The sequence below is a fragment of the Arctopsyche grandis genome, chromosome 5, assembly GCF_051622035.1.
Source record: "Arctopsyche grandis isolate Sample6627 chromosome 5, ASM5162203v2, whole genome shotgun sequence".
Classification (NCBI taxonomy): domain Eukaryota; kingdom Metazoa; phylum Arthropoda; class Insecta; order Trichoptera; family Hydropsychidae; genus Arctopsyche; species Arctopsyche grandis.
The window spans coordinates 4635126-4649551 of NC_135359.1; the positions used below are offsets into that span (position 1 = coordinate 4635126).

The following is a 14426-nucleotide window of genomic DNA, read 5'->3' on the forward strand; positions in this document are numbered from 1 at the left end:
TACGTACGGAATGCAAGCCAATCTCTATATCTACAAACTCGTATATGTACAAACAATCCGGTCGTAAGTTACGAAAGGTCACCGATCCTATATCCATTTTATTTCGTATGGAGAAGGAAATCTGGAAAATCGAATAGTCTACTTCGAAATCGATTCGCCCGGTTTATCCGGGTGAAAATTCTCGCCGTGTATCAAAGTCTACAATTTCAACGGTCGACGAGAGATTGGCCATTTTGTAACCGTTGAAAATATAATATGTATTTCGGTTTATAATCTACGTACGTATCATATTTTGAAATGTATACATATATGTATGTATAGCTTTGTGCCGATGTGCTATCGGTCTCTGTTCTCGTCCTTATGAGGGGACTTCGAATACCGTATCGATATGTCCTTTAGTGTGTACTAAAGAAAGAGTTATGGACGTCAATAAAGTGGAATTTATGTTGCAATTTAAATCAGACGCGCTTTGTTGGATATTTTTAATGAAAAAAGGGTGATTTAGTATTTATTCAACTATTTAAAACGGCCATTTAGAATGTCATCGCATTCTATTCGCTTTCTTTTTATTTGTGTCGATACTCAACTTAATACATGTGCACATACGTATGTGTATATTATGCGTGTGGCATCATAATATGAAGAGGTGACAAACTCTCTATTCCTCGTTTTATATTCAAAAATATCAATTAAAATCATTTTTAAAAAGATGTCGTCAAAGTTAATTATAAATATTTTTAATAGTAAAATCAGACAATAAATGAAATTGCTGAAATTTGAACTCATTTGAATTGAAATTCATCATATCTTCAATTTTCTTATATCTTTTGCTATTTCAATATCTGCTGAAAATTAGCACGAACTTTTAATTAATTTTAATCTTGAATTCATTTTTTATAAATAAATAAATAATTTTTACCATCCTGTACTAATAATTATTACTAATATTCAAAAACATACTGCGTTTTATTTTCCACACAACAACACTATCTTTATCTTATTCGTATTATTTTTGGTTGAAAAATGAGTTTTTAACACTCAGTATCATGAAAAGTTCATGTGTAGTTTACACAAGGCCTAAAACTTTATATTAAAAAAAATAGTATATCATAGTAATCATAGTATTAAAATGAAAAATAGAATATGCTTGTAAATTGTATCATTTTGGCGTAATTTTTTTTAGAATCAGAAAAAAACTTATATCAAAAACAACATATCTTCTTATGTTGACTTTTTCCATGTGTTTTTAGAGTAAATACATAATCAAGCAATTTTAAAGTTGAATTATTGACATTTTTTTGACTTAATCTGTACACATATGTACATAGAAAAATATTAAATTGTGAAACTTTTACTAAAAGAATAATTGGAAAGCAAAAATTAATTTTGAAAAAATCAATTCCACTCTAGTGAATATTTTAGCGCCTGACAAAATCGCGCAGCACATACATACATATATAAACAAGAAAATAAATAAAAAAACAAATAATAATAATATTAAAAACAGGTTTAATATACAAAAAAAATTCAATAAAACACAGTAATGATAAAGTCTTTTATCAATTTTGAAAGTCTACTTTTGAATTTATTCACACTTTATTGAAACTTTAATAACACGAATAGACATATTAAATTCAATTATATGTCTTAAATTAAAAATAATATCGAAGGATCGGCACAAATTCAAAAGAACACTTCCAAAATAAATAATACGATGCTTATTTTATCATAATTGTGTTCTATCGAATTTTTCTTACACATAAAGACCTGTTTTTGTATTTATTTTCTTACTTATATTTATTTATAAATGCGTTGCGCGATTTTTTCGGCGTGTCATTTTGGTTTGTGCAATTTTTATCTGTGTGGTCTCGTCCAAGCGATTTTGTCCCGCGCGGCTTTGTCACGACACCAGTTTATCGCCGATGTGCACTTGATTTCCCTCTGAACTTTTGACAGATTTAACTCTACATATTTTAGATTAAATTTATATTTGCTTACATATTTAAAATATACACCTATTTCTCATTTTGTTCTAGAATACATAGTGCTTTTAAACGATACGCTTATCGCTCATACTCGTTCGAGCATACACTCTCTCTAATATGCTCTCACCGCAATTTTTTTCACATTTATTTACGTGCGAGTAAAGAGTTTCTCTTTCGAATAGAGCGCACTATTAACATTTTAGAACCGTCGCTGTACATAGTATATACAAAAAATATATATGGGGAACGAGCCACTATCCCATACATGTAGTCATCAATATTTGGTACGGTTTCGCATACCAACGGTGCTCCACCACATACGAGCATGCCGAAACATTCATATCCCACATTCCAGCAGCCGGTTCGACGTTCGTTTTTCATCTTATCCGGTGCAAAATTAACAAATTCCACGCCAGAGCGGGATTATCATGACGATGAGGCAATGCAGATTATAGTGATGCTCGTTCGAATAAATTTTCTATTGCTGTTGACGTAGAACTATACATTGGGCGACACGAAAAAGTGTCACCTATACAATCACTATAAATCTTAGGATTATCTCTTGCAGTGGCGTACTTACATAACAGAAGGGTCATGTAAAGCATGAAGGCCCAAATTTCTACCAAGCACTCAATATGAAACAATAGTTATTGTCAATCTAAAAATATCGAAATTTAAAACAGAACATACACAATTTAAATAAATTACGAAATTCATATGAAGAAATAAAATCAGTGGCGAAAGAAATGGCCTGTTAATAGGGCTTAAATGATTATTGAAAAAAAAAAGTCAAAATGTCATTAAACGTCATTCTGACGAGTTAACGTCCGACAACTGATTCAACAATAGTGAACAACTATTCGGAGTTTTTTTATGTATTGTATAGTGTTATTAACAAGGTAATCGTTCAACTTAAAAGTCCCTTTCTAGGAATGCCGTTACTGAAAAACTATTTCAGTTTTCTCAAACCTCGCAATATTATAAAAACATCAAGCAAATTTTTTTTTAAATTGTTTGAAACTTAGAAAAAAATACCCAGAAGTCTTATCATAGGAACTTGATGCCCATTCACTTAATTTCACAATTGAAAAAAGACTTGACTGAAAATATGACTATAAGACAATTTTTAGAATTATGTAACTCATCACGAAATACAGTTGCTAAGAAAGTGAATTTTCAGAAGTTTATGATTTTTTACTAACCTCTTATACGTTTCACATGGTTTTCGTGTAAGCGATCATTTTTTATATCCCTTATCTCGTATCCGATCGTTTCCATACTTTGCCATATTGCTCATTTTGGTCATCAATATAAGTTAAGGTATCATCCGCAATTACGATGGTGAAAAAATATCGTATTAGACACGTTTGAAAATACTGCATCGTATTACACGGTGACGTTTATCTGTCCCATTCATCATTCACATCGGTAGTTTCATTACTTTTCGCCCTGCCATCTCGCTGTCAAATTTTAATTATTTAAACGCCTATAACTTTTTCTTTTTTCACTCTATATTTTATAAAATTTGCTTTATTTAATCTTCCAATAACAATGACGTGTGTTGAAATGTAAGTTTAAAGACTACAAAAGAAACTATCGGAAAATTAAGACTAAATAATCTTGAAATTACTGGCCATTGAACACAAACAAGTATCAAAAATAGAACCAAAAAAACTTATTAGTGATTTCGCAAATATTAAAGCAAGAAAGAATCAATTATGAGAATATTTCGTATATACAAATACAATGTAGTTAAAATTATTTAATTTCATAATTTTTTTTTAATTTTACGGGGCCCTTACTTAATTTTTACATGAGGGCTCAAAATTTCTATCTACGCCACTGATCTCTTGTATTGCAGTAATATTTATATCGTTAAATAAAGCTAGAGAAAATTAAAATGATGATTCAAAGTCGTAGTGCTGCGTCAAAGTTGTGCAAAGAATATATGAAATATTGTATGATGCACCGTAAATGACAATTACATAAAGCTATTGTTAATTCCAATGATGTTTATGAACCGAATTTACAAAGAAAAAGTAATTTCCCCAAAAAATCACAAGCTAGTTAGTGCACATCCAATTCTACGTCTGTACATGTACTCCACATTTCGGTTCAGGTATTTTACTTTTTTTTCACATTAAAATATATGTATGTATAATATGTGTACAGTATATGTGCGTTATTAACGAAGTGGACTTTGAAAATTGACGTTTTTCTCCTGTCAGAATTTGTTGGTCGGAAAATCCTCATAGGGTTTTCGTCTAGATTACACGTTCACTCGACATTCGCCTCGCTAATTCGTCGTATTATTAAATATGTCACTCAAAATGTGCGATAAATATATATATATATATATATATATATATATATATATATATATATATATATATATATATATATATACATAATTGTGTATGTAGGTTCATATATATATATATACTTTTTTCGTGTTGCTATGAAAATATTTTATGTTCACTTTCAGTCGTATGATATGGTACAGGTTCACTTACTTTTACGTCTGTAAAGCAGTCTTAAGAGACTCGCTTTTGAAAATTTTGCAATAGCTCATATGAAAAATTACACTTTAAATGGTAATATCACTCAAATTCTTCTTATAAAGGCACTTACTATTATATTCATAAATTAATTTTATCATATACATGAAAAATAGACAATATACACATTCCTTTTAAAATGAGTCAAAGTAAATTGATGTCAATTTAATATGAAACAAATTTATATGAATATATTTTCAACTATTGTTATAGCTTTCGTACATTGTATTATTTTAAATATTCAAATAATTAATTAACATATTCAATAAACAAAACTAATATGATTTTGATGCGAAAGTACAAAATATATTTTATAGTATACGCATATTATTATATTATAATAATAATATATCTATGTAAAAGGTTGGGTCTTTCATCCAATTCATCTCTTGACAGGAAAGGTTAACGTATCATTAACTTAACCTAACTTTGCAACCCCATTTTCCCAGAACTATTATACATATTTTTACATCATGAAAAGTCACCCATGCACATCCGTTAATTTTATTTTACATGTCAAATTAAGAAAATATATATATTAAACGAACATATATTTAAAGTTCTGCAAACAAAATGGAAACTATGTATAACGCTGTGATATGAATACGAAAACAAAGAAAATTGTTATATATGTTTCCATGTATGTAAATATTTCATCATCAAACATTTTTTGTTGATTTTTTTTTGGCATTTTTGGTTGCAATTTCCCCGATTTAATCCAGACAGGAGTCACGTATTTTAACCGTTTCCATCCCTCAAATGTGACAGTTCGTCGCCCCCGAAAGGGTTAATTATAAAGCATGCATAACTTTACGACACGTAAAAAAGTAGGTGCGCGCGCTGACGACGATATTAATAATTTACGATGAATACTCACACGGTCATAAATTAAAAGCGGCGATATCATTACGAGAGAATATGCTTGAGTAATAAAAGTTTATTTTATGAAATTCAGTTTATTTGTTGAAGGGTTGTTAAGCCGTGACGATCCCGCGTCGTTAAAGTCAATTTGTTAGAATTAACTTTGAAATTAAATCTCGGGGAGAGGCGGGTTCCTAAACTCTGACACCTCTATGAAACCCCCCAACTTGACACAAGTAATAAAATTAAATTATGCCACACATATGTGCAGACATTTAACGATGTCAAAAACAATTTTTTTTTTATTTAAAAAATAGTTAACAAAACAGTGCTTGGCAAAATTCATCACATTTCAATCGTAGGCATAATATGTGCATATATTCTATTAAATATATTTATTTTAAATAGATATATAACCAGCAGTGTGGCTTAATGGTAGCGTGTACGTTTAGCACCAAGTGATCAGTGGATTCGATCTGCAAACTGCTGGTTGGATTTGGGTGTATTTGTGACTACAAATCGATCGTTTCTTATCAGAGTTTGTCAATTTTATCTGATCATTGTTGAAACGATTCCTCAAAATTGGCAAAAATCATCTTTTCTGTGTCACAAATCTTCTGTATTTATTTTGTGTATAATTTTTAAAAATTATGTACAAAAATCTACAACCTTAGATGTCTCAATGGATTAATTCTGTAATTAATTAATTAATTAATTGGTATTTCGTGTTCTTCAGGTTCTAGAAATACAGTGATTTATGTAATAATAAAATGCTGCATTGTTTGTAATTAATTATCCAGGAAGGCGCATTGGAGTCTTTCTGTCAAGCTTTCTGGTATATATCTATGTAAAATAAAATAAATAAATAAATATATACCAAGAAAACATATCAGGAAGACCCCAATGTGCCTTCCTGGACAACTAATGTGTAAATTAGAGGTTAAATTATGCCAAACTCGAACTTTTAGAAACTTGTAGTTAGAATCCGTTATAGCGAATGATAAAACCGTATAAAGTATTCAATTAAATTGAGAAAGACCAAATGTAAATTATTCCATTCTCAAGTAAGCTCAGTAAAAGCTGGGCTTTAGAAAAGTCAGTAAATAGTTATTAAAAAATGCACAAATATCTTCGAATTGAATTATATTGATGCTGATTAGCATATTTATTAATTATTTAATAATCTTCTTGAAAATTATCAGTAAAATTCTTGTCGTATATATCTTAAAAAAATTCCCTCAAATAAAAATTTAAACAAAACCAAATGAATCCTAACTTTTTCTACTTATTAAATATTGTATAACGATTGTATAATGTACATTCAATCTTAAATATGAAGTAAATATTTATTCTATATTCCTTTAAGTCAAGATTTAATTTCATATTTGGAAGAAATTTGAGACAACAATTTTAATATTCACCTATACGATTAATTGTGTAGGCTCTTTGTAAAATATTTTGCGTGGAATTTTGTAACTTGATATCGGCAATCATTAACAAAAACCCAAATGAAATCTTATCCTCTATTGATTTTTTACATAGCTATAAACTCCAAGCCAAGATTTATTTTTCAATTAAATCTGAAAAATATGTATATAAAATTAGACTTCTAATTAATTGCATACGCTTCACTTATAAGCATGAGGAATTATGTCGAGATTACTCGTTAGTCGAATTAACGAGCGTATTTCCCGTTGCTTGCAAGTCATCGAAGCTTGCAATGCAGTATGCACTAACTTCATCTCGATGGAGGAAACCGAGAAGATTTATAAATGCAACTTCCGGTTCCGGAAAATCACCGACGCAAACTCATAACGATTTGATTCAACCACGACTTCGTACTATACCGAAGTTTTTAAACTACGAATACACCGGAGGTGGTCAAGTGAATTTCAAAGTTTGGACCGGAAGTTTGCATTCATCTAAATTAGAGCTTTCGTTCGTGTTCGATGTAATTTTGAAAGCTCTAAGTTGTGCTCGAGTAGTGTTTTGTACGATCGCGTGCAACATCGTACAATTGTACGTACGTACGCTAACTAAGAAGTTATTACATTAAGATTATCAGCTTTAAGTCTATATATATGTAATATATAACAGTTACGTAGTTTTCGAAAGTATTTTAAGATGTATAATTTGTGGATATATAATATTATGTATGTAATTATGTTCTGTAACAGGACTTCATACAATTTAAAGCGATTTGTTTTTATTTAAAGCTGGCGAGAGATTTATTTTTATATGTTTTTCGTACTTGTATAATGTACGAGTATAATGGAATAAACCTACATTTTTATCGGATACGTTTGAATGAAAGTTATTATTTAACTTTATGTATGTATTCAAATTCATTTTGTATATTTACATACATATGTTATGCTCACTGTGATTAACTGCCTATTATTATAATTATGTAAGTAAATTAGGAAGGAGGAAACTTAGGTTGTATTAACTTATTTTAATAAAATATAATATAAGATTCGGTGTGGTTAGGTGTGACTAAAAGTTAAAAATAAAATTGAATGTCTGTTTGTTTGTCTGTTTGTCTGTCCCGTATAGACTCCTAAACCGCTCAACCGATTACGATGGAACTTTCAGGATTTGTTGTATGCATGTCCGGAAAGCTTACTGTGAAAAAAAACGATAAAAAACCTCTTAATAATAATATTCGTAATTACTCGAAAGTATGAAGCGCCATTGTGCAGTCAAGGAAATTTGTTTGTTGGTAACCATTTTACTAGTTGGTTTATGACTACATGGCGTTGAAGAGACGTTAATTGAGTTACATAGTTAGCTCCAACCATCACTTGAAATGGGAACGGGAACGGGAATTGCATGCCTTAATCTGGCATTGCAATGCATGCCGGGTTCAGATAGTTATTAATAATGAGTGGATTTATCATATCAACCGTTAAATTTACATATATATGTATATATTGTATAGAAATTCATCCCTTTTTTAGCTAAATATTCACATCTGCTTTCAAAACATTTATATATATTTCTCACATAAATGTATACAAATACATTTATATCCTCATCTGTGAGATTATCTTCATGACTGAGACTGTATATATGTATAAATTACTGTTGTGCCCGTTGATTTCAACGGGTGGCTTCGGAAAGGAATTGATACACGAATTATAAATATAAATATAGAGTAAGGTAATGTATAGGCGCGTGCGCATATTATTAGTAAAAAGTCGAGCGCTCCTGATATTGAGCGAAATGATGTGTGTGTGTATCTTCGCGGATGTGTGTATGTGTGTATGCTCCCGCGTAGCGCATCTGACGCTGACACCACTCTTTCCAACTCGCTCAATATCAGGAGCACATGTCGACAGAACAGACGCTCCACCCCCCCCCCCTACTTTTCCGCTACCTTGCATCCCCGCATCTCCTTTACACAATCGATCTTCACGCCACATTCCTATGCATAACGTATACTGGTATTTTAAAATTTGTTTTTTTTATCAGATCATCTTACAGCTATTACAATAGATGTAAGATGTATTGTGAACATAATTTAGTAATAATAAAAAGCATTTAAAAATTAAAATAAAATTTATATATTATAAGGTATAATTTACATAAGTATATGCGATCTTACAAAGAAAAATTCGTTTTTGACAAATGATAAAATAAAACCTTATGCTATGTAGGTATGTATGTACAGTAGTTTAATATTTAATATATTCCGTCTAGGTCACAAGTGTCATTCTGTTTATCATATATTAACGTCGTCGTACGATATCAGACAAGGGATGAACATCATTCAATGTCTGTGCTAGTTTTAAACAAAAAAAAAAAAAAACAATTCGTATAAAACAAATGCGAAGCGCCGAGTCTTCTTAATTATGTCACCCACGCGAAAATATTTACGCACAGAAGAATTAAAAAGCGGCAAAAAAGCGACATTGTGAGATTATGCGAGGAAAAGTCGATTCGCGAATTAAATTCAGGGGGCGCGGTCGCTTGCTTTCGGGATTACCGAAGATTAATGTCGGATAGGTTACAACGAATAACACGGAAATTCGCTTACAACGTCGGATTTTCGCATCAACGATGAATTTATGCATTAAAAATGTACTCTCGTTTGCATTCGACTACGACAACTTCATCCCTTACTGTTTAGCTTTTGGCCATTTATCACTGTTTGGTGTAATCGTTCCATACTCGCTATGTATACATGAACAAACATAGATTTTTCCGCTTCGTTTATATTGTTATAAATACAGAAAATATGTTTTCCTCTTACAATAATATTGAACAAGCATTATAATTATACTAGTGTTGTGCCCGTTGAAATTTCAACGGGTGGTTTTGGAAACAAATTGATAAAGGATTTAAAATTCAATACGTACATACAGTAATAACACTGTTCGACACGAAAAATGTTTCAGAGACGAGGTGAAAATAAAATATTATATTTTTTAGCATTATATTTTTTAAGTAGGTACAAAGTACTTTTTCTTCATATTTAATTTCATTTTGATTTTTAATTTTATTTTCCATGTCTATTTTTATTTTTATTCGGGTGCTTAAAATGTACTGATACTTATTTTTACGCTATACATATTCGTATTAAATAAATATATTATTAAATTAAAATTATTTCATTGCAAAATTAATTTAAAACACATTGAAAAAAGTTTGTGACCACTCTATATCTTTGTATACAATGACGCACATTACAGCGTACAATGATGCAGCGCACACAACACAAATCTGTGCTATACTAATACGAAATTTTTGCTCACAATTTTATCGGTTTAAAATTCACCACACATCCAATTAACCCTTTTAAACGAACTAAAAAAATTGTGTGGCCAGAACACTATCCTAATAAACATGTTTCAATAGAAAATACTCAATATAATATAGTATTAACAGTGGGAAAAAATCCCAAGTGAAAATACGTAATTTTGACTTTTGATTTGAACTGGACGACTACTTAGAGAAATTTGAAAGCTGAAAAGTACTACAAATAAAAGATAAAATACCCGACTGTAGATTCCAATATTTATTTTGAACAGAAAATTAACAGATTTTGAGAAATCGACCGAACAACACCAAGATATAGAAAAATTGCGCGATTTAAAAAACACATATATCTCCAAATCTCGAGCCAATCAACACTTTTTATTACGAGATTCGTGTTCATTGGGCATTGATCTATAAAAAAAGTCATATCTCGTCACGAATTCAGAACCGGAAATGAAAAAGGAATCAGGATCCAGAACTTAAAAAGGAATCGGGATCCGGAACTGAAGCAGTAATAGGGATCCGGAACTGAAACACTAATCAGGATCCAGAACTAAAATAGTAATTGGGATGCGGAACAGAAACAGGAAACCAGATCCGGAATTGAAGCAAAATTCGGGAACCGAAACTGAAACAGGAACCCTGATCCGGAATTGATTCAAAAGTCGGGAACCGGAACTGAAACAGTAATCGGGATCCAGAATTGAAACAGTAATCAAGGCTGCCGCCCCTATGTCGCCACCCCTCGGTTCCCCTGGCGCCCCCGCGGCTGCCGCCACCCGGCCCCCCTAGACGCATTGTTAGCATTGGTAGCAAACAGTATATATAGAACTTTTTTCCTGATCTGTTATTATATTCGTACGTTTTTTTGGCATTTTTTTAGCTGTGACTTACATATGTATGTCGAATCGGAACGACTATTATAGTATAGCGAGCGTTATTGCAGACAGACACACACACACAGAGAGAAGAGAGAGAATAGCGCTATTAAATATAAATATGTGAAAATTTGAAAATGAGCCGAACAAAGTGACATATGATACTTTGATCAAAATAATGAATTTTCCGGATATGATTTATTCACAGTTTTATTCCTTTAAAACGTGTTGCTTAAAGCATATCATATGTCTACAACAAATATAAAAACTTTTTATAATGTATTTCTATATAAAATTGATTTATTATATATGTAGGTATATCTCTAAATGTACGAAAATATCGATTTTGTGTCGGCTTACATATTTAGTTTTCGTGGTTGTCTGTTTTTTAGCGACCTCTGAGATTTATCTCAATTCATTCTTTCTTTCTAGAATAAACTTATAAAAATGCCTGGAAAATTTTTTAAATTATTCAAATATATACCTTCCAGATTCGAGGCATTCAAATTAGTATCTGATGCTTTTATTTTTTTTATTGAATAAATTTAAAGTGAAACGCTTAAAATATTCTATATTACTAGTTATGAAAACAGAATCATTAAAAATTACTTTTTTTTAAGAGATACTCATTTTTCACAGTACAAATCTCACAAAAAAAATCTGATTTTCATTTGCATTTCAATTATGACATATATTGGAAAATCAATTTTAATAACGTTTATTTATTTCGTGTTTAAATATTTATGCTCAAATTTTTGTAAAAAAGTAATTTAGTAATTTTATTTAAATTAATAATTTAAATAAAATTTAAAAAATATTGTTACGTACGCCGCGGATTAAGCGAATAGAATCCCAGAGACTGTGTGACTGTTCAAGGATTATCTATTTAACGGATATCTGTTAACGGATTAACTAAGTGCATACCGTGCGACTGGTATAAGTGGGTTCAAGGATTAGCGACAGGCTAAGTGCAAGTAAGGTAAACAATGATTGCACTTCTCATACCGTGGGAATACATATACGAATACATGACTATACAGTAGGTAAACAGATTAGACGTCCTGAAAGATCTACCCCTTATAAGGCGGTACTTAGACAATATCATGTCATTCTGGACTGAGCACTGCCAGTGCGTGTATCTCCTTAATCATCAATAAATGCTGTGAAACGACTGTTGGCCTTTTACTTGGATCCTCCACCCACCCCTACGCAACAATATTTAGTGCATCATTTCATTTTAACCTTTGAAGTACGGAGCGTCGAGATCGAACGAGTGTCCCGAACCGGGGTCGAGTAAGACCCCAGCATTTTTTAATCAAAATACAGCTTTTCTCAATACAAATGTGTTCAATATATATTTTATTAATCATTTTATACATCAACATAAAAATGTTTTAGTCCTATAGCATGTTTTTGACTATTTTTGTATTAAAAAATAACGACAAACATCAATACGCAAACGCACATAGGTAAGGCCAACAGGCGACTGCATGACGCAATAGCCACGTGCCAAAAGCGACGAAAACATTAGCTTACGAAAATATAGCTGTCTTTTTCTCTCTCATTGATTCTTCGATCAACAAGAATATGCAAGCGAACAGTCAAAAACATGACTTATCGCTACCGCCTTTAAATCATACTTTGGAACGTAGAAATGTATTTTTTTTTACGATGTACTTCTTTTCTAAATCATACAAAATCTATAAAAATAAATTTCTTGTAGTTAATTCTATGAATACAAGAAATATAGGGTGTATAGCTTTGAAAAACACTTGCATACCCCACTTCGGTGAGGGAGTGCTTTTTATAATGTAATCTAAAATTAATGATTAAAAATTCACCTCGCATTATAATTATTTTTTACCGGTAATTCCTACGGTTGGCATTTCATATGCTATATTATCGATATTTTGAATATATTTAAGTCCGAATCATTATTCAAGGGTTGTCCCTATGCTTTCGTTTCATTAACGAACCTTAAATTTACATTTCCAATTAACTTTTTTTTTTTTTGAGTGGTAAAAGAAAAAGTTTCATTAAAAAGGGTCACCAAAAATATTAATATTCATGTATGGCAAAATTTTCCGATTTTTCATTTATATATTTGCATTTCATTTTCACAGCATCGAGACACGCAAGAGACCCTAGCCGTTCTGGACAGGCTCGATCTTGATACGGAGAAGCCATCCGATGAAGAGATCGCCAGGAAGTTCGGCTTCGAAGAAGACTACTTCAAAGGGACCGTATCCTGGTGGCAGCATCTGAAACCTCAAATGTGGAGTCTCTTCGACGAACCGTACAGCTCCAATGCCGCAAAGGTAAAAATACCACAGATAGCATATCAGAAATTGATCGCAAAACGAAGTAGTGATGACCGTCCCTTTTCGCACTGTGTATGTGCACAATATGTATATAGTATCCATTTTGCAACTTTTTTCAGCCCAGCGACTTAGAAAATTACGGTCGACAAGTTTCACGTATGAGGCATAAATAAGGCTCGCCTATAAATATATGAAATTTTCACGCCCATTATAATATTTTATTTCGCCATCACCGGGCAAAATTTATGTACATTCGCTTTATATCGTCAAAATTTTCTTTTGATTTTCATTACATTATGAATCGTACTAATATTATATGCAGAGGTTAAAATTGGGAATAGTCTACTGAATGAAATAGTAAGTTCTAGTAACCTAAACCTGTTTCTTTTACATACCTCTTAAGCTTCACTTACGATTACAATTCATGAAAAGCTTTGCCTCTTATCCGATCGTTTTCATACTTTGCTATATTGCTCATTTTGGTCATCAATATAAGTAAATGTATCCTCCGTCATTACGATGGTGCAAAAATATCGTGTAAGACGCTTTTGAAATTTGAATTTCTGAAAAGTGCCTGACGTACATATATCCAGTTTTTAGTTTTAAACATAGATGGCGGTAGTAAAATAAATTTATTTGTATTTTTATTCGGCGCACTGACATCTCAGCGCAAACCAACTTAGCGCTGACCTTTCGGCGCAGACAACTCAGCGGATGACAATTCAGTGCATGGACTATTCAGCGCAAAAACAATTTTTTCAATAAGTTTCAAATGCGTTTTAAAAAATAATTACTGTATTGAAATTGTCGGTCATATCTATAAACATTTAATTGTCGGTCTGAAATTGTCGGTCATATCTATAAACATATAAATATTTAAACATAGATGGCGGTAGTAAAATAAATTTATTGGTATTTTTATTCGGCGCACCGACATCTCAGCGCAAACCAACTTAGCGCTGACCTTTCGGCGCAGACAACTCAGCGGATGACAATTCAGTGCATGGACTATTCAGCGCAAAAACAATTTTTTCAATAAGTTTCAAATGCGTTTTCAAAAAT

General features: G+C 31.4%; 1 protein-coding gene across 1 annotated transcript in view; it reads left to right on the forward strand.

Moving 5' to 3' along the window:
• Shaw (potassium voltage-gated channel shaker cognate w) overlaps positions 1-14426 on the forward strand; it is a 71510-nt gene that overhangs the window by 32418 nt on the left and 24666 nt on the right. Inside the window, exon 3 of the mRNA XM_077431243.1 lies at positions 13167-13361. Coding sequence (XP_077287369.1) covers positions 13167-13361 — 195 coding nt within the window. The remainder of the gene's footprint in view (positions 1-13166; positions 13362-14426) is intronic.